At 42.8% G+C, this 21413-nt stretch overlaps 1 protein-coding gene across 3 annotated transcripts in view; it reads left to right on the forward strand.

Annotated features, from left to right (window-relative positions):
* Window positions 1–21413, forward strand: part of LOC105022102 (inactive ubiquitin carboxyl-terminal hydrolase 53) — a 49609-nt gene that overhangs the window by 1220 nt on the left and 26976 nt on the right. For 2 of the 3 annotated variants that reach the window (XM_029117560.2, XM_029117562.2), the window contains exons 2-8: window positions 12601–13295; window positions 14178–14270; window positions 14465–14599; window positions 17454–17564; window positions 18778–18860; window positions 20782–20866; window positions 21102–21248. In XM_029117560.2, coding sequence (XP_028973393.2) covers window positions 13152–13295; window positions 14178–14270; window positions 14465–14599; window positions 17454–17564; window positions 18778–18860; window positions 20782–20866; window positions 21102–21248 — 798 coding nt within the window. In that variant the 5' untranslated portion in view covers window positions 12601–13151. Of the gene's footprint in view, window positions 1–11836; window positions 11894–12600; window positions 13296–14177; window positions 14271–14464; window positions 14600–17453; window positions 17565–18777; window positions 18861–20781; window positions 20867–21101; window positions 21249–21413 lie in introns of all 3 variants that reach the window. The other variant, XM_029117561.2, reaches the window with a different exon arrangement.

The raw sequence follows: 21413 nt of genomic DNA on the forward strand, positions 1-21413 counted from the left end.
CGCTCAGAGTAGGGCTGGGGCTCGCTCAGAGTAGGGCTGGGGCTCGCTCAGAGTAGGGCTGGGGCTCGCTCAGAGTAGGGCTGGGGCTCGCTCAGAGTAGGGCTGGGGCTCGCTCAGAGTAGGGCTGGGGCTCGCTCAGAGTAGGGCTGGGGCTCGCTCAGAGTAGGGCTGGGGCTCGCTCAGAGTAGGGCTGGGGCTCGCTCAGAGTAGTAGGTCTGTGGTCCTAGGTCTCTATCGTAGTTATTTCCTTGGAAGTTTTGGAAACTTATCCTATTTGTTATGGGAACAACGTTGGTAAAATATAATCTTTTATAATTCCTCATTGAAGTAATTCCCAGCAGTTTTGGAACAGTCATTACCTTTTATGGAATACAAATATTCACATTTATAAAACATTCAACATCAAAATGATGCTAATTAGTAAGCACAGCTAAGTGGTTTTTAACTATAGCTTATTGATAGAAAATATACTGTCTATTTTATAATACATGGAAACACAATACTATACTTTTCCTACACTCACATTCATTAGCTTAATTGTACACTGCTAGATAATGCTGCGCTGTTTTCTGCTAGGTAGCTTAAAGAAGATAATGACACGCTGTAACAACAGCTAGGCCTTGTAGCAGCGTGGACCTAACTATCTGTTGAACATATTATTTAGATAATGAAATAGGCATTCTTAAATGTTGCTTAATTTCAGTCTATAGGTGGGAAGTAGCTCTACAGAGCCGAAATAGTTCCCTGAAAATTGTGTAATTCACCATTGTTTTTCGCCTTACTGGATAACACAGGAAAGCCTTTTTAATTTACTGCAATTTGTCCATATACATCTTGTTAGCTGCCACTTATGGCTAGTGGCTAAAGCTCAAATAGTATGGGCCTAGCTTGCAGTACTCAAAATGGCAGCACATAGCTTTCAGAAAACAAATGCACCTGGTCACATCACTGAAGTGCGTATATAATGCACTTTCCCGAGAGTAATATTTGGTTTTAAAACAATCTGATACATCTTAATCTTACGGATAGCCATTAAATGGGCTAAGCCAGAGAACAGTAAAACCACCCACAACCTCCACATGAAGCAGTAAATGTAGCTGCTGGAACTGAGTATTCATCAATCTGTTAGAAAAAAAAAAGGAAGGAAGAGAAGTTGTGGGCCAGCGCTGTTGCTGAGACATTTATTGGCAAATCGTGGGAAGCAGAAAGAAGTTTAGGAAGTAGTCTGAGGAGGATGTTATATTTCAATGAGAGCTTTTAAAAAAAAATATATACAGGGTCCGGGTTTTAAAGACATGTACTTTAGTTTTTTCCCTTTTCCACTCTCGCTGTGACGGAAGGGGGATGTGTGTTGACAGACTCAGGGAGGTGAGGGTGAGGTGTTTCGGCAGGACGAACACACCGGACATATTAGTTTGTGTTCCTGTCCCACCCCCAGTCCCCAGGGATTCTAATATAGCTTGGGGTCAATTTCAGGATTTTCATTATCGGGGTATTGTTGTGGCCTTGTTTAATTTCCTTGCAAACTTAGCCTGGTTTCCTCACAGTCAAAAAGGTTTCAGGCTTTTGTCTCAGTAGTTTTTGCAGTTTGATGCCATGTGATCTAGAGCATCACCTAGGGATAGTGACACACTGAAGTGTGTTACCAATTGAAGCCGTAACACTGTACGTAGAAACCAAAGGCAGGCATCAACCGACATCAAACGTACGTTTTATTTCTTAACTTTTGCACCTCACTGCTTGTTGGCACCATGATTGTGCCTGACAGCACTTTTTTAAATGAAGCAGTAAAGCGCACATTGAAAATGGTCAGCACAGAGGCCAGCATTACTCACCTGTTCTAAGTTGCTGAGACATGTCTGTTTGACTGCCTTCTTGCTAAATGTAGGCCTATGCCACTCCTTTGGGAATATCAATCCATACGTACAATTCCACCTGTTGTCTTTCAATGAAGACACAACAAAAAAAACGACGACATTGCAACGTCAGCCTTGCACGGGACGAATGTGGATGTTGAAGTCTACCGCACGATGGTGGAAGGGGCTTTACACCCCTAGTTGTATCAAGGATGTTTCCTCTGTCTATTTAAAAAAGGGATTCATGGATGGCTACCTGTATGTTAATCTGATTTGTCTTACTATAAGGCCGCAGTGCTTTTCTTTGAAAGAAGTTACCCTGTTGGATTGTTTCTGGCAATAACATTGGTCCCTATTGTGCAAGAAGCGGATATTTGGTAGGTTTATGATTTATTTATCCATTCTAACTTCAGTTTCTCACTCTTTCCTACCGATATTGGTCAGAGAATGAATAAACAGTCAAACCTTTGAAAAGCCGAAGCTATTGTCTGCTTTTTCCCTTGTTATGGTACATGTTGCCGTCAGTTAACATTAAAAGAAACATTTGTGAACAAAACAGAACACTGGAGTAGAATCTCAGAGAGTAGATAAGGGAGAAACTTTAACTTCTGAACCATTGAAGTGTCAACAAACTGTAACCTGCTGGTTATTTGTTTTGTTCCTGTGACAGTTAATTTTCCCTTTTCCCCAAATCTATATGAATTGAATAAAAACACAAAACAATGTATTGTGTAAGGTTGGTTATAGTAGGAAAGTGGTGTTTCTAGACACAGTATAAAGGGATGTGTTCATGGTTGTTTGTTGTGTATAATTCATTTGTGCCTAAAATATCCCAAACATGAGTGACATTTGATGGTCTTGTTCTTTTTGTTATTTCTGAATCATGCTCAGTCTGGTTCTCATCTATTTTGGGTCAGCAGAAGTGTCATAGCAAACGGTGGAAAAGTTTATAAGTGAGTCATTTCACCACAGAAAGCACAAGAAGAGGATTTTCTGAAATCCCCTCTGTAGATTTGAAGTTAGTAACAGATATTTAGCATTCCTGAAAAATGTTTGTGGAAATATACACTGATCGGCCATAACATTATGACCACCTGCCTAATATTGTGTAGGTCCCCCTTTTGCCGCCAAAACAGCCCTGACCCATCGAGGCATGGACTCCACTAGACCTCTGAAGGTGTGCTGTGGTATCTGGCACCAAGACGTTAGCAGCAGATCCTTTTAAGTCCTGTAAGTTGCTAGGTGGGGCCTACATGGAACGGACTTGTTTGTCCAACACATCCCACAGAGGCTCAACTGGATTGAGACCCAAGGTGTCCCAGGTGAACATTGCTCAAACCATCACACTGCTTCTGCCGGCATGCCTTTTTCCCATAATGCATCCTGGTGCCATGTGTTCTCCGGGTAAGCACACGCACCCGAACATCCACGTGATAAAAGGAAATGTGATTCCTGAAACCAGGCCATCTTCTACCATTGTTCCGTGGTCCAGTTCTGGTGCTCACATGCTCATTGTAGGCGCTTTCGCCAGTGGACAGGGGTCAGCTTGGGCACCCTGACTGGTCTGCAGCTACACAGCCCCATATGCAACTAACTGCAATGCACTGAGTGTTCTGACACCTTTCTATCAGTACCAGCATTAACGTTTTCAGCAATTTGAGCTACAGTAGCTCATCTGTTGGATTGGACCACACAGGCCAGCCTTCGCTCCCCATGCGCATCAATGAGCCTTGGTCGCCCATGACCCTGTCACCGGTTCACCACTTTTCCTTCCTTGGATGACTTTTGAATGGTACTGACCACTGCAGACTGGGAACACCCCACATGGGATGACAAGATTATCAGTGTCATTCACTTCACTTGACAGTGGTCAAAATGTTATGGCTGATAGGTGTTTCAGTGTCATTCACTTCACCTGGCAGTGGTCATAATGTTATGGTTGATCTGTGTATCAGTGTTATTCACTTCACCTATCAGTGGTCATAATGTTATGGTTGATCTGTGTATCAGTGTTATTCACTTCACCTATCAGTGGTCATAATGTTATGGCTGATCGGTGTATCAGTGTCATTCTCTTCACCTGTCAGTGGTCATAATGTTATGGCTGATCCGTGTATCAGTGTTATTCACTTCACCTGTCAGTGGTCATAATGTTATGGCTGATCCGTGTATCAGTGTTATTCACTTCACCTGTCAGTGGTCATAATGTTATGGCTGATCCGTGTATCAGTGTTATTCACTTCACCTGTCAGTGGTCATAATGTTATGGTTGATCGGTGTATCAGTGTTATTCACTTCACCTGTCAGTGGTCATAATGTTATGGTTGATTGGTGTATCAGTGTTATTCACTTCACCTGTCAGTGGTCATAATGTTATGGCTGGCCAATGTCAGTGTCAGTATCTTGATATCTGAGAAATAGTTATTTCAACCAAATTGTCCTTTTCAGTCTAAAGTACGTCAACTATAGTAGACCATGTTCAATTTGGACCAAACCACAAAGAATCCAAATAAATCTTGTAAAAAAGGTACCCTTGGATAACCCACACCCCTCACAGAACCCAGCCCAGTGGCCAGTATGCAGTATGTTATATCCCCCGAACACTGCGTAACCAGGAATCATTGTGCTCACCCTCCCCCCCCAAACTCTGCATTCTAACGGACCGTTAGCCAGTAAACATGTGCTTGCGTGTATCCTATCCAACTGCATCTACACCCGTCTCATTGCAACGACTTCCAGTAGATTAGGGAGTTGATGATGGGCATCCATACAAAGCCATTCTGCCATATTCCACACAGCGTTTCTAACCAGAAAATCTCATGGGCCAATATGTGTGAGTGCCCGCTCGCTCCCTTGACAACCTTAGCGTTGCATGCAGCAGAGCTGGCCATTTGGCTTCCCAGCCACTTGTCAACCAGTGAAACAGTAACCTGGTCAGCTAGGTACTGAAAGTTCACCTTAGACGGACAAACCACCTGGCAGGACCCGAAGAATTATACAAATGTCATCGGTATTTGCCATTAGTGATTTAGCAATTAAGCGTCCCTGATTTTTCTAGGCCTCAAGCCATAGGCCATCGCCATGCAATGGGATAGGGATGACAAGGTGGCTTAGAGGTTAGAGCATTGGAACATTAATCAATAACCAGATGGGATCCTTGTGCTGGCAAGACAAAACTTCAGTGCATCAGGCCCCTGCAAGACAGTTAACACTAATTGCTCCCTGGTTTCCCAGTGTGCCAGTCCCCCCCCCCCCCCCCCCCAAAGTGCTGGGTTAAAAGCAAATGGACCTCGTATTGCCGACTGGGTGTATTTACTCTTTCATCTTTGCATAGCTGTAATAATAAAAGGACTTCCAGCAATAGTGACATGCAGATTGAGTTATTACCCGTATTCCCCATGGTGTAGAGTAATTAAATAATGTGTGAACGATGGGCTGGTGGGTGGCAGGCGCGATGTGAATGACTTTAAAAAAAAAAAAAAAAATGTCCGATGCAGGGAGAAAAGTAGGCAGATTTTTAGCTTCCAGTCCATACAGTGTGAAACGCTGTCTAAAGAAAAATGCGTTGCATCTGTTGAGCCTGCTGCCACAATTCGATTCCCCGGACAGACACACATTTGGCTCCAGCCTCACTCATCTCAACGCATAACTCCAACCTTGCTGTCTCCAGACACCATTTGTGAGTCTCAGCTGGACATTTGATGTTCTAGCGGTAATTTTAGTTTATGTAATTTCTGGGGCTGCATTGATGTTTAGTAGGTTTACTTCTGTCTGTTCTCCTCTACAATAGAACAGACGTGGGCATTTCTCAGTTATATATTATGCCTATTCTGGTTTATGTCATTGGACAAGTGAGAGCAGTGTAAAAGAAAAAAGTATATAAACCGGTTTCTCCGTCAGCATTAACCCTGAAAGACAGTCTAATGATCTGGGTCACAAGTGCAATTAGCTACACCCTTCCTATATATTTTTGTTATACATACTAGAATTTGGGTCAAGGTAAGCAGAGTTGTATTCCAGAGAGAATATGACCAACCATTAAAGAAAACTGTTTAAATTACACTGCTCAGAAATAAGGGAACATGTATAACACAAAGTCTATATCAATCTCTCCATTTAGGAAGCATATAAAGCCATTGTGAATCAATGAGTGATGAATCAAATGAGTGATGAGGTGCACTGGAGAGGCAACAGCAAGACCACCCCCAAAAAGGGAATGGTTTTGCAGGTGGGCACAGATAATTGCTCTCTCCTTATCCTTCCTGACTGATTCTTCTCTATTTTTGCTAGTGTCCTTGTCACTACTGGTAGCATGAGACAGTACCTGCAGCCCATTCAGGTTGCACAGGCAGTCCAGCTCCTCCAGGATGGCACATCTATACGTGCCGTCACAAGAAGGTTTGCTGTGTCTCCCAGTAAAGTCTCATGAGCGTGGTATCTGCTCCTTTGTGCGAAGAGGAACAAGGAGGAGCACTGCCAGAGCCCTCCAGTGGGCTACTGGTGTGCATGTTTCTGACCAAACTGTCAGAAAAAAGTCTCCATGAGGTTGGCATGAGGGAACACTGGTCCTCTAGTGGGACCTGTGTTCACAGCCCAGAACTGTACAGCTTGATTGGCGTTTGCCAGAACACTAGAATTGGCTGATCCGTGGTGAATGTTATGCTGCCTACAGCATTCAGCATGACCAGTTTGGTGGTGTGTCAGTGATGTTCATGGGAGGCATATCCTTGGATGGTCGCACAGACCTCCACGTGCTAGCCAACGGTACTGCTGTTAGGCACCAGGATTAAATCGTCAGACCTTACGCTTGTGCAGTTGGCCCTGGATTCCTCCTGCTACTGGACAATGCCTGGCCTCATGTGGCCTGAGTGTGTAGGCAGTTCCTGGATGACGAAGGCAATGATGCCATTGACTGGCACTCACGGTCCCCAGACATGAACCCAATTGAGAACCTCTGGGATGTTATATATCGGTGCGTCCGATGCCAACAAGTAGTGCCACAGACTGTCCAGGAGCTCACTGATGCCCTGATCCAGGAGGAGATCCCCCATTACAACATCTACCATCTTATCAGGAGCATGCCCTGATGTTGTTGGGAGTGCATACAGGCCCATGGGGGCCATACACACTGAGTCACATTTATGAGTTGATGTGATGAAATTCACTCAAGTTGGAACAGCCAGTGATTGCAGTTGTTTTCTTTGATTGTCGGTGTGAGATTGAATCCAGCCCTCACTCGGTTGGTCATTTTAGTTACCGTTGACCATTGCTACATAATTTTGTTCTCAATGAATTACACAATGTACAGTAAAGATTTTGATCTCTAATATAGTTCCTTCATCGAGACCTGGTGTGTGATTTAAGTGTTCCCTTACATTTTTTTGAGCAGTGTACATTGACTGAGGACCAAACGTCCAGCAGCAGCTAGCTTGATAGCACTTGGGCATTTTATTACCACAACTGAATGTCTTCCATTAAGAAAGCCATCCATCAGCGTTGATTCAGTCAGACTTTTTGTGGGGAAGGTCATGCTTTAGCCCCTCACACAGGTCCTTTATGCACCAGCTAGATGGGATGATGTACTGAGCAAAGGCACACTGAACCATTGTTCAACAAGCTTTCAGTGTAGAGAATCTGAAAGGGCCTCGCCATATCTCAGTCAAAAAGTAGCTAATTATAGAAATTCAAGGTAATTTCCACATTTCTAATATCTCTTACAGCACCATATTACTTCAGTCTATCAAGAACAATTAAGGTAGTGGAAAAACGACAAAAGCTCGAATAAAACACTGATTGGCCAAAATCACACCCTTTCTTTTTGTTTTAGTTAGCTATGTATTTTTCTGTTAAGTATTCATAAAATTCATACAAATTATGAATGCATTATATTAGCCTAATGGCTGCATAGAGAGGCAGAAAACGTGGAACTGTATAATTGCAAACGTTACTAATGACGTTTTGGCTAACATGGAGCACAATGTGGTTAGACTTACAGCATAACCTTGAAAGTCAAGGCCTATTGTGGGTCTAGTCTAGCAGGCAAGGCTCATCTCTCCATGGGTTGCATATTGCGCTATTTCCTGGTTTTTCTAATCAGAATTGTATTTAATGCGTCCTCAATAAATGCTGATGATTTGCTGTAAAGTGCATAACTGAGGCTTGAAAACGCTATCTCTAAAGAAGGAAAATAATTGGTAAAATTTGTAAAATGTCTTTTAATCATTTTCAGATACTTTTAGTTGCAGTATACTGTTAGCTGGTTAACTGAAGTAAGATTGCTTTATTGACTGAATTTGCTAACAACGTTAGCTTAGCAAGCTGATTTGAGACATCGCCAACAATGTGATCAATGTGTATGCACTGTTACTGGGAATGGGCGCAATAACAAGGCGGGGTGTACTTTAGAACTGGTGCGCACAAAACGTCACAGTCAGATGTAAATCCCACCATTCCCATTTTCTTTCAAACTTTTGGTTTGAATAGCCTTTTTTCCCCCTTTATATTTGAATATCTTTTGAACATCCAATTATTAATTTGACCACTCTAATTGCCAATTCCTGGTGACTTTCTCATAGGCTACAACTGCCATTGACCTGGGAATGAAATTACCTGTGCAAGTCTTCATGGGGTCCCAGGACCGCTCGTTGGGAATCATTGCACTAGTATAAACCCAATCTATGTATAATGAACACAGCCTAGAGAAAATGTCGCCCGAGCTTGAGATTTCCTAAAGGAAAGGTGTGTCTTCATACACAAGGACCTATGCTATGACTCAGCTTGTTGCAGGAGATTGGCTCATTGGAGAGCAAGCAGAGGTGTTCCAACACAACTGACCTCACCTTACTCACTCCAATCACAAGGCATTAAACACACCAGCATCCATTTGACTGATTAATATAACAGTTTAGCTTAAAAGCCCCCCCTGGCAATTGATGATCTGCATTTTTACTCACCATAGCCACCTGTAACCCAACCCTGCACGGTCAGTGGGTGTCATTCTTCCTGTCATATTGCTCTTGCATGCCTGTTCCAGTTGCCATTTGATCTGTTTGTTTGGAATGCCAGACCAGGTCAGAACAATGTCTGATGCTCATGTGCTGCATCGTCGTGTCCTTTAAGAAGACCCTTTGGCCTATTCTAACGTTGAGACACATACATACTCTTCACGATTCATTGTCGTCTCTGCTTGCTGTCTGTCGTGTCACTGCCGTTTTAGCTCAGATTTGAGATAAGGAAAGCTGGCAGTCTGTCAGATTGAATATATTAATGTAATTTTAAAATCAATTCTCTCGTGCATTAAGAATATATTTTGTTGCTACTGATGCTCTTATGGAGTAGTAAGAGGTTTTATTCAATGTCAGAGTTTGTTGTTTACCACTAAAGATGAGATGATAATGTTACCAAATTTTAAAGGTACTGGATTGCGTGCTATGTTCTCTATAGGGAATCTCTTCTTCCTAGTAACATCTATGAATAATGGTTGGGCTGAAAGGGCCAACTATAAAAAAAACATTCAGTTAATTTATGTTGAAGAGGTTATGCTGTACTTGAGATGCTAGTAAATTGCTCTCTCTTATGGTGCCAATCATAGATTTATCTTTTTGAAGTATTGTCTTCCCACAGAGTGCAAGGTTGAATTGTGACACCAGACTCCTCTGGTTTTGAACTGTGGAGATGGAGACATCAAGGTAATATTTATGTGACAAGGTGGCATTAAAAATGAGGGAAGGCATGGCCTTAGCTGACTTGGTCAAACGTTATCAATCATTCCCCAAGCATATTGCGCATGAGTAATCATGTTATTCTTTTTCATGTACAAGGATTTGCACATTTTGTCACAAGACAAAACAGGAACCACTAAGTAAGTGGATGTTATGAGATATTGATGTCTGCAGGAGGTTTTCGTTGACAGAGCAACATGCTTGGTTGAATGGAGTCACTGTAAAAGGTGGGCAACAGTTTTCCACTTGGCCCAGTTTTCCACTTGGCCCTCCAGAGTTGCGTCTAATCCCAAAGACAAGAGCTCTTTAGCAGCGCCAGGCTTAAGTGATTGCTTTAAAAGGCTGTTGCTAAGGAAGGTAGTTGCAAGTTAGAGACACAATTGACTTGTTTTTGATGAAAATGTAAAGAGCCTGTGATAAAGTAACTGACTTTGGACAATAACAAGGCGAAACTTCACCGAAACTCCTCCTCTACATTGAATGGATTGGTGAAAGAGAACCTCAACTGACCTGTTTTCATATCAAGAATATTAAAAGGAGAATCTAGTTACAGGTGTTTCATTTGACACCTGCTTCTTTAGGTTAGTTGGTTAACATTGCAGGATCTGTCAAGAGTTGAATAGCTGTGAATGAAATGTTGCTCTACTGGTTTTGGATGAAACATTGTCCCATGTTGTTCAAAATATAAACTGTTTGCCAACACACCAGCACCTGTGATGACTTGTCAAATGCTTGAAAGAATGGTGGAGCTTTTTTGGACATTATGGGTCCTGTTATGTCTGGCAAAGATCAAACATTGCATTCCACATTATTGACCCTTTGTCAATAGGTCAAGTGAGTTGGTAGTGTGACATTTTGTGGAGGCGTCTCTCCACAAAACATGCCATAATTGAAGGAACCAGAACATTTGCTATATATCAAAACATTTTAAAGAAGGTATTAGGTGATCCACCTTTGAGCATATTCTGAAGAGAACCTTGGATTATGTAGTAAATAAATCACACAGTCTATTTCTGAATGGCTGAAAAGCAATATATTAAAAATACAAAAGTATTTATATTTTTCTGTATATTTAAGCACCACATCTGCATTCGTTCAAATTTCAGTTCTTCTTTTACAGAGGAGTATATTTTATGCACAACTGTGTACATGCATTGTACTAACACCCGTAAAGAGCCTATCCAAAGTGAAACCTGTCCATGTTCTTTAGCCGTGCCTTGCCTGCTGTTTGGTTGTTACATTTGAAATTCACTGGACCATAAACAGGTGGGAGGCACTGCTTCCAGGTTAAACTGCATTTAAAAGAATTTAGACTGCTATCAGGTGCAGTACATTGCCTGATATTGAGACATTGACCCGGAGAAAGGCAAGCTGAGAGTATTCTAGCTCATTTGCATAGTTTACTAGGCCAATGATATTGCATGTAACTTGGCATAGCTCCCATTCTTGTTTGACATTTAGTACTTGGGTGTTCATAAAAGTTAATGGATAAACTTTGTTGACATCATGCACAGTGTATAAGAGGGTGGGGTCCGCCACTGACTTGAAAATGTCCTGTGTTGCTTAGTTGGTAGATGTAATAGGTAAAGTCTGTCTGTCTAATGGCAGAAATGACCTTTAACTGAGTGGGAAAGAACAATCACACTTAAACTCTTCACACTTACACTCACCTAAAGGATTATTAGGAACACCATACTAATACTGTGTTTGACCCCCTTTCGCCTTCAGAACTACCTTAATTCTACGTGGCATTGATTCAACAAGGTGCTGAAAGCATTCTTTAGAAATGTTGGCCCATATTTATAGGATAGCATCTTGCAGTTGATGGAGATTTGTGGGATGCACATCCAGGGCATGAAGCTCCTGTTCCACCACATCCCAAAGATGCTCTATTGGGTTGAGATCTGGTGACTGTGGGGACCATTTCAGTACAGTGAACTCATTGTCATGTTCAAGAAACCAATTTGAAATGATTCGAGCTTTGTGACATGGTGCATTATCCTGCTGGAAGTAGTCATCAGAGGATGGGTACATGGTGGTCATAAAGGGATGGACATGGTCAGAAACAATGCTCAGGTAGGCTGTGGTATTTAAATGATGCCCAATTGGCACTAAGGGGCCTAAAGTGTGCCAAGAAAACAACCCCCACACCATTACACCACCACCACCAGCCTGCACAGTGGTAACAAGGCATGATGGATACATTTTCTCATGCTGTTTACGCCAAATTCTGACTCTACCATCTGAATGTCTCAACAGAAATCGAGACTCATCAGACCAGGCAACATTCTTCCAGTCTTCAACTGTCCTATTTTGGTGAGCTCATGCAAATTGTAGCCTCTTTTTCCTATTTGTAGTGGAGATGAGTGGTACACGGTGGTGTCTTCTGCTGTTGTAGCCCATCCACCTCAAGGTTGTGCGTGTTGTGGCTTCACAAATGCTTTGCTGCATACCTCGGTTGTAACAAGTGGTTATTTCAGTCAAAGTTGCTCTTCTATCAGCTTGAATCAGTCAGCCCATTCTCCTCTGACCTCTAGAATCAACAAGGCATTTTCACCCACAGGACTGCCTATATACTGGATGTTATTCCCTTTTCACACCATTGTTTGTAAACCCTAGAAATGGTTGTGCGTGAAAATCCCAGTAACTGAGCAGATTGTGCCCGTCTGGCACCAACAACCATGCCACTCTCAAAATTGCTTAAATCACCTTTCTTTCCCATTCTGACATTCAATTTGGAGTTCAGGAGATTGTCTTGACCAAGACCACACCCCTACATGCATTGAAGCAACTGCCATGTGATTGGTTGATTAGATAATTGCATTAATGAGAAATTGAACAGGTGTTCCTAATAATCCTTTAGGTGAGTGTAAACTCGCCCTAAAATGTATGTTTTTGTTTTCTTTGTTCCACAAAGCTGATCCAATATTAAGTGACGCATTCTAAATATTACAATATTTTTTGGGAGATAATTACTTAGAAATGTGAGCGTCTCAATTCGTCTTTTACTCTTTCTTTTACAGATCAGACCCCATTGACATCAAGTGGTAACGGCTACCGGGATAGATCTTTGCTATGGACGAACCTTCCAAAGAGCTGATGAATTCCATTTGACTGCTCTGCAACATCATGGAAATGTGGAGAGCCCCCAGAGACACCAGGGGCCCACATCCCCCCCCGACCTGGTTCTGAATGGCCCCTGCAGAATGATTCAGGCTGGAGAATGTCCATACATTAGAAGTCCAACACTTACAAAAAAGAATCATCGGACTAGCAATCAGTACCAAAAGGATTTTGGTTTTTATTCACAACGTTGTGGCCTGTGACTAACGTTTTCCCAAATATTTTGTGACCAAAAAATAAAAAATAAAATCCAAGTGGCAGACCAAGTCGATTTACGTTCCTCTCGTACTGCGGAGAGGCGGTAGTAGTCGTCCATGTGTAGCAGGACAGTAGCTGCTGCTAGCGGAATAACGTAGCCTCAGACTGTTGGGGGTTACTCTTCACGGGGCCAACCAACAACACTGCTTTACTAAGTGGTCCCACTTCTGTCCAAAGACAGACCTTCTATCCAATGGCATGGGTCAAGTTCTTCAAGAAGCCGGGGGGGAATCTCGCCAAATCCTACCAGCCGGGCAGCATGCTGTCCCTAGCCCCCACCAAAGGCCTTCTAAATGAGCCGGGTCAGAACAGCTGCTTTCTCAACAGCGCCGTGCAGGTGAGTCATATCATCCATGGAAAAACTTTTCACAAAAAGTTCTCAGAGAGTTCTTTAAAACCATTCTGTGTTTCCTTTGTGAAGTAGGCCAGTGTCACGTACTTTGCACAGTGCCTATGCATGTACATTGCTGTGGGCAAGTTCTGTAATAAACGTTTAAACTAATACGTGGTGTTTCCTGTCTGAACTGCATATCATCTTTATGTGCAGCAGTGGTAATGGCCATGAACAGATGAATACAAGATCTGCTTTATTTTGACTGACTTTATCCAGAACAATGTAATTGAAGTTAGGACATCTTTATGTAAAATGGAACAATGTACAATCCCTTAATTCCAATTCTCTGTGAACCAAATCAGTGCAACACGTTATCTCATTTCCAACACCCTGCATTAGTATCTTAGCCTTGCTTAGTCATAAGAAAGGACTGGACAGCATGTCCCGCTGGAAAACACATTTACCACCACCAACATTACTTTTACAGCCTTAAAGTGTAGTCACTGTATATTCGTCAGTACTTCCTGGCCACTTCCTGGCAGGTTGTTTTTGTCTCGTGGGATGATAGTTGGCAAGAGGGTAGGCGGGCGCAATCATCCTGCAGTGACGACACTTTTGCAGGCGATGACTCAGAGGTAAGTTAACCATCAGGTCGCAACGTGCTGTAAGTCTAGGGAAAGTTTGACCAACCCTGCGTATTTATTAACCAGCTTTTAAGTGTTACATTTAGAAGTGATGGGTAATTGCTAAAACAAACCCATACAAACTGGCCTTTTATCAAAGATTACAGGGGAGGATTAGTTGGGAATGAGAGGTAGTTGTGGCGGATTCAAAGCTTTATAAACATTCCAGTACCTCATAAATAACATTCAATACCCTTTTCAGGTACTGTGGCAGCTGGATATCTTCAGGCGCAGTCTGCGGGAGCTTCCAGGACACTTCTGTCTTGGGGACGCTTGCATCTTCTGTGCGTTGAAGGTATTCACGTTTTCTAACTCTTGCAGATTCACTCTTAATTTTCAGTGCAAGCATTACCAGCCGTTTCATGATCCAGCTAGTTACACAAATTCAGATTCATGAGATTGAGCTTTAAGGCATTATTTGTACCATTTGTAAATGTTTTGTACAGATGTTTGAAAACATAAACTGTCAACTTCTTTCCTGTTCCACAGAGCATATTTTCCCAGTTCCAGCACAGTCGGGAGCGCGCCCTCCCCTCGGACAACCTTCGCAATGCCCTGGCCGAGACTTTTAAAGACGAGCAGCGCTTTCAGCTGGGCTTCATGGACGATGCTGCCGAGTGCTTTGTATGTTTTTTGGCGATTATTAGGCTCTTTGACAGAACCTTGGTGTCCAGGGCCTCTGAAACAATGTTCCCTCTATTTTTTTGGGTTACAAATATCTGACCTGCTGAGTGGTTGCGTTCATGTTGTAAACTGCTGGTGTATCCATTCCTGGAGTGTAGTCTGGATAAGCAGGTGTCATTTGGTTGGAAGCTATGTAGAAACAGAATCACTATGTGGCTCCATTCATGAACTTCTTGTAATCCACAAAGTAGCATATCTCTCAATGGAAACCCCAAAAAGGGCTGATTAGAATTTGTTAAAAATTACAGATCAGCCAGTAGTTTTGGAACTGAGTTTATGGACAGCTGAAATGGTGAACTTTTATCAAGTTGATGAGAAGGTAAAAGGGTTGAGAAAAATAGGAACTGCAGATGATCCAATGCATACCACATCATCTGTGAAGCATGATGGAGGTAGTGTAATGGCATGGGCATGCATGGCTGCCACTGAAATGGGCTCACTCATCTCTATTGATAAGGTAAACGAATTATGGCAGCAGCAGAAAATACTAACGTTTATACTAGCTTTTATACTTCTTACAAGTTGAATTTTACCTGAATTGGTAAAACGTGTTGAAACAAACAGAAATATTTCATATTGATCTTTTGATCATATTTTCAAATGCCCTTGAGTGTACAGTGAAAAAGCAATCTTGCGATTTTGTTACTGCCTGTTAACACAGTTCAGCGATGAAGTTGTGACACGTTCATACTTACGTGCAGTTCTCTGCCTGCAATATTATCACAGACCTACACTATCTTGCAAAGTTATTTATTGTAGTGGTTCATTGCATTGGAAAGGGTTTTGATACTATGTTGATTTGGTCAATGAGATTTATATTTTCCATTTAGTGCAAACTGATAGGGCAAACTCGGTGAAGTGTAATTTTGTGGGTCTGCCTGGGCTCATCTCTGTGCGGCAGTTCTGGAGGAGTCTGGCTTCCGCGCATGCATGCAGCTTAGTGGAAACATTGCTTTAAACTGAGATGAGTGGGGCCTCCCGGAGGACAGACTGCTGTGTCCGCCTGACTGTTTTTCAGTCGCTCTCTGTGTGTTAATTGCCAATGTGTAGAATAATACCCAAACATGCAAATTAGGATACTGCCTTAGTCTACCTTTATGTAAGTACTCAGGATGCGACACTGGACATTAGGCAATGAGTCAAACATATATTTGTGGGATCAGGGACCCATGATGTCATTCTGTTGCCAGGTGTTGAGCCGGTTCACTTACATGAGGTGATGTCATACTTGAGGTGATCAGCCCATTCCTTTCTACATCAATCTGTGTAAAACTTTTAAAAACTGAAGGGATATTTTTCTTTTAGGATATCTTATATCTTCCAATGTTCGTTAGCAACATCTTTTTTAGTAAAATGTTCAGTTGACGTTCTTTAAAGTTGTCTGTGTGCATAGGCTTGTTATGTCTTGTTTAACTTTGCAACCAATGTTTTTTAAAAGAGAAAATCCTTCTCATCTTCGGACTGCTACTGTGGTTGGCTCTTTACTTCCAAATGACCATCCCGCTACGATAGTAATGCTTTGATACCCTGTCCCGGACCCAACAGAGAAAAGGTCATCTTACATCAGATGCTTTAACAATAAAAAACAAAAACAGGATTTAGGAATATTACTTTTTGCAACGATTTAATGTAATTTTAGACTTCTTCTTAACCAGTGATTTCTGTGTATTTTAGGTCATAGAGTTTAGGTAAGGCTACAGTACCGTACATGGTGTTCTTGGCCTGCCCCTATGGAGTCTGTCTCAGTAACTTAATTGCTGTAAACCTACTCATCAGCAGGCGTATAATCATTTTCTGTTTAGCGCAGTGGGTCTTGAGTAGGTAGGTCACTCCCTCAGAGCTCCCATAATGCCGTGGAGGATGAACAGACGAGAAACTGTCCAGAATGGGAAATTAAATCAGTTGGCCCAAAGCAGAGCCCTTGACGATAATCAAATACTCAAATGATCTGTTTTGTCAAATTGACCACAGATTCTCAGATTCCTGTGGTTTCACTGTCCTACTAGGGTCTGTTTTGAATTGGCAATGATTTTCAGCAAACCACGGTCAAATAAAGTGTGCGGTGGTGGTCGAAAGCTCGGATACCAGGCAAAACTGAAAAAGAAAACCGTTCTTGTGTCACGTGGTCAGATGTAACCATCTGAACTGCTGTAACACTTTTACAACCCAGAGTAGGAGGATACAGGAAAAGACAGGGGAGCTGCTATTCTTTCCAAACTGTTTGAATATTAATTTATCATCCCAATTAACACTATCAGCTAAAGAAGACCATTGCTAATTCAAGCCCTTTCACTGCTGATGGTCAACAGGCCTTATATTGTGTTAACTTTTTTCTGTGTGTATGTTCTGGTTAGAAAAGTTCCTGTGGGAATCTCAATCTCTTTTCACCCTAATAATCCCATAATATCCATGTGGATCTTAGGTTTAAATGTGGAAATTAAAGACCAAGTCAAGGCCCAGTAATGCTTCAGTGGTACAACTTGGATTAATTTATTAGCCAAATTACCCAACGTCGAATTCAATTGCCGTGAAATTGTGGTGATCTAAAAAGCCTGGATGTTTCATAAACTCTTTTCTCCTCTGTGGTACATTAGGGAGAGACGCAAATAGCTGAGGGTGATGAGTTGAAGCTAATGCATGCTGGGGAATAATAATATGATGATGATGACTAGTTTGGAAATGTGAATATTCACATTTGCTAATGCAAACCTACTTTTCACAGAATTATTTTATAGAGTATTGCCTATTGTTTGTTTTGGGTCCCATTTCTTATCTGCCTACAATATTCCTACAGGAAAATATTCTGGAGAGGATTCACCTGCACATTGTGCCTGAGGAGACTGATGCTTGCACCTCCAAGTCCTGCATCACACACCAGAAGTTTGCCATGTCCATCTATGAACAGGTTAAATTCCCCACACACACACACACACACACACACCCACACATGTCCAGACGGAACACACGCTTTTGCTCCTTCGGGTCTCTCTCTCTATATCCATCGGGCAAACAGGCACATGGATAACTGCCTGAGGTAGGAGCTAGCCAATCCGTCAATTCTCCCAAGTGAGGCTGCTCCTCTGGTATACAGAGGATATTTTTCCTCAGATCCCTGGGAGTGGTAGCAGAAGAAGACCGACAATATCAGATAGGATGCACCCCTCCCCCCAGACCCACACCCTTCCTGCCTAATTAGCAGCAGTTAAAGTATAACACAGCTTTAATGCAAGCCTTGAGGTTGTGCGGAGCACTATCAAAACATTTAGGGAGAGGGTAACGTTGGGTGAGTGGACTACGCTCCTCCCTGAGTTCAAGTGTTTACGCAGGGTTTTGTTCCTGCCGTGCACGAAACAGTCATCTGTTTCATCTGGATTTTTGTTAGTGGGGAGTTGGAACCGCGGGTGCTAGTACTGGCTGTGGTTGTGTGGGCCGTAGTGGAACACTTTGCTGTGCGTCAGTTGGTACAGTAGGATTGGACTGAAAGCCTCTACACCCAGTAGCTCTCCGCTTGGTGTAAGCTAATAGAAGCAGAACGTGGATGACTTGTTCACCCTTGGGTCAAATCAGAAGAGCTTTAAATTGACTGCAGTAATGTAAAGGACAGGTTCTACTTGCTAGATCATCACGGATATATGTTTCCTTAAGGCTGTGCTCTACCATGATCTTTAAAATAAAGAAAGATGGATTGTGGGTCAAGTTGTTGATCTTGGCTTAGTTTCCTCCAGTTACACGGTTATGTTTTGGGTTAATTCGGAGGGCGCTGATCCTACACCTGATCCTACACCCGTACTTAACGCTGAAATCCCAACAGTGCTCTGAAACCTCAACTCCCGGAGTTCAGAGAAGTCATAATAGATGAAGTCTTAGGACTGGACACCAACCAAAACCCTGCCACTTTTCCTCCCACTCTCTCCTGTCACAGTTTACACAAACGCCCCAAAGTAGCCATTTCGACATAACCTTCCCCACTCCGTCACCGCCAGCCAAATGACACGCTGACTTGATAATTAGCGCTTGGCAGCGGCTAAGCGGCGCCTGGCTAACAGCTATGTGTCTGTGTTGTGTTCCTATCCACCCCCCCCCCCCCCCCAACCCACCCCCCCTCCTCTCCCCTACAGTCTGTGTGCCGTAGCTGTGGGGCGTCCTCCGACCCCCTGCCCTTCACTGAGCTAGTGCATTATGTCTCCACCACCGCCCTCTGGTAAGTCATGCTCATTGGCTCAGAACTGATGACACACGGAACTCTGTGTTCCTCCCAGGGTTACGTAGGGACTTCACTCACTCACTGTCACTTTCGTCTGTTTTTTTTATTTCATTTTTTCTCTCTCCCCTTAATGACATAAAAGACTAGTAAGTGTTGCCAAAGGGGGGGGGGGGGGGGTGGGGGGGTGGGGGGGGTAAGAACAGCAGCAAAAAGAATAGTGGATATAAAACAACAATAAGAATAATAGACATGAATCTGGATTTTTTTATTTTATATAACCAGCAGTAAGAGTAGTAGATCTAGAAACAAAAAGTGTCACGCTGTCATCTAGCACAGCGTTGTTTGTGAATCTGCCCAGATCACACTATGGTCTTCCATTAACCGCAATAAGACATTACCAGAGCTGAAGTGCCCCTGTCCCTCTTGTTATCCACACAAGCGTAATTCTTTCTGTGAACAGGGATATTTAAATTGCCATGGGATCCTAATACATTAAAATGTCTGCGGACGAATGCGTTAAGAGAGGACTCCATCGCGCCAGGGGCCCACCAATGGTGAGCATTTGCCATCTGATGTCTGTTACAATGCCAAACCCCCCCCCCCCCCCCCCCCCCGGTGAGGTCGGCCAGACCCCGGTGAGGTCAACTAGCACTCGGGTGACTGCTGCTGAGACGGTTCCTGACCGTCTGCAGTTCAATCAGTTGGGTCTGGGTGGTTGGTTTCGGACAACCCCGCGGGTGAAGAACCAGGATGTGGCCCTGGACTGGCGTGGGTTCAGTCAGCTGGATGTACTGAAAAGTTCTCAGACGATGTTGGAGGTGGCTTGTGGCGAATAAATGTATGTGGGATGATTTGGGGACAGCTGTTGTTGACATTCCAGCAGTCTGCATGAGGATTGCATACTCAACTTGAGACATCCCTGGTGTTGTGGTGCCTTTTCTGAAGACTCAGAATGTATGGTGGTGTCTCTAACTAGATATTCTTAAATCCTTCTATGTGGTAGGGGGAGTTTTAAGGTAGCATATAAGTGAAATGGCACAAACGTCATGACTGGTACTTAATATTTCTTTCATTTGCATCCATGTGTATGTTTTTGTTTAAAGGTTTGATGTGACTAATCTATGTGCCAATCTATATCTCCAGTTTCCCATTTTTATAATGTGTAATTATGTTGTAATTGTTTGTATAACTTGTTGCTACATCTGGGATATTTCATGTCTCACTCCATTAGATTCATTTTAAAGGGCTTATTAGCATGGGACGTTTTTTTCTGATGAAAAGAAATGGAATGCATAAAAGCACAGGAAAAACTCCTAGTGGAAAACATGCTTCAGTGTACTTTAATACCAGACAGTGGAAGAATTCACCTTTCATTAGGACAAAAACCAGCAAGAATTCACCTTTCAGTAGGACAGTAACCAGCAAGACAGAAACACCACTGGAGCTGCAAAGCATGAATACTGTGAATTTGTGGCCAAGTTACAGTTGCAGCTCAATTACAGTTTTACTTCAATAATGTTTCATGTCTCAATAGCGAAACTTAATATCCATCTAGTCATGATTCCCATCACCTTGAAATGGCCTGAGTAGAAAATAAAATACACAAGAAATGTATAATATTGCTCATGTTTAGAATCAAAGTAAAAATGACTGGTGTTTCCATTCTTGTGGAGCCCTTTGTGTAAAATACATGAAATGCTGCAGCTCTATATAATTACAGCATTCTCCCACAAAGTTTACAAAGTTCTTATTTTTAGTTCTCTGAATTGGGAACTTTTCATTTTGAATTTGGGTAAGAAGGAACATCTTACACATTGTCAGGGCAGGCGATTTTCTCCTGACACCCACACTACTCTGTCAGTCTCTTTGTCACCATATGTTTTTGTCCAACACACTTTCTTCTCCACGGTTCTTTTAGTCAACAGGTTCATCAGAGGCGGGACGACTCATTTGGAGAGCTGCTGCAGGCGGCCAGCACCATCGGGGATACCCGCAACTGTCCCGTAAGTGGCTGTCCAGTCAAGCATGAATTTCACTCATTCGTGCCAAAATATTTCACCCATCTGCAAGTCACAATGCAGACTTTTCAACTATTATGAGGAGAATGTCAATGGAGGACAACAGGGGAAAGAAATATGAAATCTTATTTAGGGTTGTCGTTTGTTGACTGGGCTAGCTAGTTGGTTGGTTAGCTATGCTTCCCTAGTTACCCCCCCTCCCCCCCGACTCTTTTACCAGAGCAACTGTGGCCAGAGGATCAAGATCCGTCGCGTCCTCATGAACTCCCCAGAGATTGTCACCATCGGCTTTGTGTGGGACTCTGACCAGTCAGACCTTACAGAGGATGTGATTCGCTCGCTTGGACCACACCTTAACCTCTGCGGGGTAAGGATGGAAGGACAAAAAGAACATACTGCTACAAATCACATTGTATTGGATACAGTGATTAGCAAATGTTCTAGCAGGCGCTGCAAAAGGTTTGAGCTACTAACTCCTCAACAGTGCAGCAGATTGTCAAACGAGACTTTTTGTTTGATTGCAAAGCTCAGT

The sequence above is a fragment of the Esox lucius genome, chromosome 24 (genome assembly GCF_011004845.1).
Source record: "Esox lucius isolate fEsoLuc1 chromosome 24, fEsoLuc1.pri, whole genome shotgun sequence".
In the NCBI taxonomy this organism is placed as follows: Eukaryota; Metazoa; Chordata; class Actinopteri; order Esociformes; family Esocidae; genus Esox; species Esox lucius.